This window comes from Macrobrachium rosenbergii, chromosome 3 (genome assembly GCF_040412425.1).
Source record: "Macrobrachium rosenbergii isolate ZJJX-2024 chromosome 3, ASM4041242v1, whole genome shotgun sequence".
Lineage (NCBI taxonomy): Eukaryota > Metazoa > Arthropoda > Malacostraca > Decapoda > Palaemonidae > Macrobrachium > Macrobrachium rosenbergii.
In genome coordinates this window covers 72,329,009-72,333,396 of record NC_089743.1, presented here as the reverse complement: position 1 = coordinate 72,333,396, position 4,388 = coordinate 72,329,009, and the positions used below count along the sequence as shown (strand labels likewise).

The window sequence follows — 4,388 nt, the reverse complement described above, 5'->3', positions numbered from 1 at the left end:
TTCCTTAAAGGGGCCGTCTCCATGGGTTGTTAATTTTTCGGCTGTCAGCATTGTTATTGGCCGTGATCAATCATAGTTGGATAACTACCCAGTACCTAATTCGCTGGTTAGGCACATACGCATGCATACACATTGTGTGTGTATAGCCTATACATATATATATCTTTTTCTTGAAGAGTTTGCATTATGTAGTTTTGTGTACTTTATAATCTCATAATTTGTTTTAAAATTAAAACAGGAGTTAAACCAGAAGCTACCAGGAACGCAAAATGAAATATGGGTTGCTGCGAGCAAAAATGATTGTCACTCTTCTCAAAACCAGTGGCCTTGAGAGAGACTGATCAGCCATTTTATATTTGGGGCACATTATTGCAGTCCCTTACGTCTTGTTTGTGGTTTGTACTGCCGTATGATTTAATATTCATAAGCCATTCATTTCATTTTTAAATTGTATTAAGCATGGTAACCGCATACACAAGAACTGTACTGTATATGTACGAGTATGACAGCTTTATATGAACTAAGATTTAATAGGCCAATGCCCTTCCTTTTTAGGCAGAGGAATATAAATAAGTTAACTGCACAAAACCAAACAGCGAAATTCTCCAAATAAAGAATGAAGCTTCGATTGAGATATCTCAGTCCATCTTCCTTCCATTTCATTAAGAAACGAGTTTCATTCCTTCTGGTGACTTATCAACATCTTATTCGGGGAAGTGTCAGTCGGTCTCCCTTCGCGTTGATGGCCGATAAAGATCTGGGCTTCACCGATAAGGTCTCTCTCCTCCTTCGGGTCCCAGGGGACGCCGAGGGGACCCGCGAGGTCCTGGCAAGGAATGGGGTCGCTCCGTCATTTTCATTTTGTTTACCATTGTGTAATAGATACTTTCTCTTCTCTTTCTTTATTTCTTTCTTACGCGATGGTGTCTAGTTTAAAATAAGTGATTTTACGTTTTATATTTATTTTTTAATAGGAGATATACGTGTGATCTTTAACAAACAAAAGATGTGATGTATGGTTTTATTTTGTAATCTGAAATCTAACCTGAGATTTTAGGAAAGCACAGAATTTTCGTATAACTTAACCCTTATAGAATTATTATGTAATCATCACCTCAGTCATGCGATACCCAGGTCTTTTAAAGATATGTGAACTTCATATGTGAACTTTTACAGAAACGTTTGTAATAAGACTTTATTGTTTTCCTTTTTTTATAGATATAATCTTTGAATGTTTCACATTAACTTGGCGGATTATTTTTTGTATTTCGCAAAATCCAAATAACGCTAAGGAATAAGCATGTAAATAATTCAAAGTTCATCTTATAGAGAAACTCCAGAATTTAAAATTTTTCATGTAAGGAACCAGATGAAGAGAAAGAAAGATGTATTGTTACCTTATTGCCTTAGTTATTTCGGTTGTCTTACGAAAAAACTCAGGTGGTAAGAAAAATAACACTTTGGTGATGTGCAAGAATAGCCGCTTCAACTGTTCTTCATGGTTTTCTTCACCTTCCATATTCTTAAAAAATGTAAGGCAACCTTCCCTTGACTGACAGTAAAGGGAAAGTGGCTTTCTTCTCTCGTCCAAGTCGAATTCCAGTTATGGGGAGATGAATATTGCGGTTTATTATTGTAGACAAGCTATGCAAAACATGCATTAGTCAGGGATTACATAGTAAGGATTTGTAGATACAGGACTGATCAAAATATGGTTAGATTTTCCGGAAATGGGTGATCAAAATATATAAGCACAAATACCTCATAACTTTCATGATACCAATGGAGAATTGACAGTGAAAGTGTAAGGTTCAAGAGAAAACGATTATAAATCGGTCGACGTTTTCATCCTTTACCTTATCTGTTACCATCGCTTGACCTGTCTTTTCGTTTCAGAGAAATAACCTAATTTATAAAACTTTCCAGATGTTGCCTTGATTTACTCAGTTTGGTATTAGATAACTGAGAAGAGTCCTAAACAATATGACGTCGTGTTTTGTATTTAAATTAGCATCTAAAACATTCAGGTATTACCGGCATAGGCGTAAGGTTTTCATAAGCTGATACTTAAAAGCTAAACATTGACTTAATATATTAAGATAATATAGATCCAAACAGAGAACTTAGCAACAACTATAACCCTATTTATTATCTATATATATATATATATATATATATATATATATATATATATATATATATATATATATATATATATATATATATATATATCACTATATATATACAGTATATATATATATATATATATATATATATATATATATATATATATATATATGTCTATATATATATATATATATATATATATATATATATATATATATATATATATATATACATATATATATATATATATATTAGTGTGTGTGTATGTGTGTAGGTTTTATCTGTTAATTTTACGGATGACATTTTATATTTTCAAATATTAACCAATAAATATCTTATTGTTACCGAATTTACTGTGCCATAGAATAACTTACATTCAAAGAGAATTATATATATGATGTGCCCTGACCAGTATTCGAACACATGCCTTCTAAAAGGGAGGCAGTGTCTATGAGCACTCGGCCATCAAAAAGAGACAAGGATTGGTTTCTACTCGTACGTGTCAGTCGAACAATGGTATACATTTAGAACCATTAACTATTAATAGCAGGCATTCATTTATCATTTTATATAGTTTAATGCCAATGTTTTCATCATGATTTCCAGTGTGATTTAAGCTACCGTTTTCATGTTGCCCGTAAATTTTATCAGTTATTTTACATTTTATCCAGTTATTTGCAGTAACTAGATAGTCGTCCCCTGAGCTGTATTTTGCAGGAATTGCCTGTAGATTAATAAATTTTGAGTAAGTAAAAAGATGGGTTCTAGAGGTTTGAAATGGTGCGTTCCCGCGGAGAGAATCTGGGACTATGTTGGTGAAAGGAGTGTGTAATTATTTAGAAGCTTTGAGACGATGGAAATGAAATCTGGAGTAGACATGTTTCGATATCCCCAAGGCCAATACTGTATTGGCCTTGGATATCCCTTATGCTTGACGGTCACCCTAGAAGAGTTTAGTAGCGTCGCACTCTGATGACCTTCTTTATAGGTATCTGAAGGATCTCATATGATAATGTTCTGCTCTAAGGTTCAGAAGTAGAATGAACGTGACATTGACCGTTGAAGCTAGAATTCAAAGTGAATTTAAAATTACGTCCATGAAGATGTATTTTCAGAGTTCTGTACACCAAGTAGCCAAGATCAGTTTCGTTGATTTTTCTTCATTAAAATCGTATTGTTATTTTTTTAATCTAAAAATAATCCAAATAATTAATGTTGTTTAGTACAGCCAAAGGGGAAAGGTGTGCCCGAAGTTCCATTACTATAAAATTAGTTTTGATCTGATGAAACGTAAAAATCAAGGAATGAATACGCAATGGTTTATCAGCTGAAAGTATGGAAGTTATAGGAATTGCGGAAACAGAACCAGGGAGAAAATATGAAGAACTGAGAGAAATAAACTTTTAGTAAAGCGCGCATTCCAAGACTTCATGACAGTAAAGCTCACATTCCAAGATTTCACGACAGTAGAGCTCACTTCCAAGATTCCATGACAGTAAAGCTCTCATTCTGAGAGTTCATAACAGTAAAGTTCTCATTCCAAGATTTCATGACAGTAAAGCTCTCATTCCGAGAGTTCATAACAGTAAAGCTCTCATTCCAAGATTTCATGACAGTAAAGCTCACATCCCAAGATTTCATGACAGTAAAGCTCTCATTCCGAGATTTAATGGCAGTAAAGCTCTCATTCCAAGATTTCATGACTGTAAAGCTCACATTCCGAGGTTTCATGACAGTAGCGCTCACATCCCAAGATTTCTTGACTGTGAAGTTCACATTCCAAGATCTCGTGACAGTAAAGCTCTCATTCTAAGATTACATGACTGTAAAGCTCACATTCCTAGATTTCATGACAGTGAAGCTCACATTCCGAGATTTCATGACAGTAAAGCTCTCGTTCAAAGGTTTCGTGACAGTAAAGCTCACATTCCGAGATTTCATGAGAGTAAAGCTCTCATTCAAAGATTTCGTGACAGTAAAGCTCATATTCCGAGATTTCATTACAGTAAAGCTCTCATTCCATGATTTCGAGACAGTAAAACTCAAATTCCAAGGTTTCATGACAGTGAAGCTCACATTCCAAGATTTCCTGATTTCCTTACATTTAATGTGCAAACTTCTTGCCTACTTATCTGATTTATAAACATTGCTTTTTTATCTCGTAGCTGGAAGTGCACGGAGTAATCTTGTGATACAATTTTGCTTTCAAGCTGTGGAAAATGCAGGTCTGTTATTGATGATCCTTGCTGTTAGATTCAACT

The 4,388-nt window shown here is 34.2% G+C and overlaps 1 protein-coding gene across 1 annotated transcript; it reads left to right on the top strand.

The window, feature by feature from the left end:
• The first annotated feature begins 742 nt into the window (after window positions 1-742).
• On the top strand, window positions 743-4,152 carry LOC136851553 (uncharacterized). Its single transcript, XM_067125814.1, has 2 exons — window positions 743-829; window positions 3,598-4,152. Exons 1-2 carry the CDS (start codon window positions 743-745, stop codon window positions 4,150-4,152), a joined length of 642 nt encoding a protein of 213 aa, XP_066981915.1.
• The last annotated feature ends 236 nt before the right edge of the window (window positions 4,153-4,388 follow it).

Excerpts from the sequence above, each read along its gene's own strand:
- LOC136851553 (XM_067125814.1), top strand. The coding sequence starts at position 743 with ATGGCCGATAAAGATCTGGGCTTCACCGATAAGGTCTCTCTCCTCCTT. Across the intron at positions 830-3,597 it reads AGGGGACCCGCGAGGTCCTG|AGCTCACTTCCAAGATTCCA; the intron begins GCAAGGAATGGG and ends TCACGACAGTAG.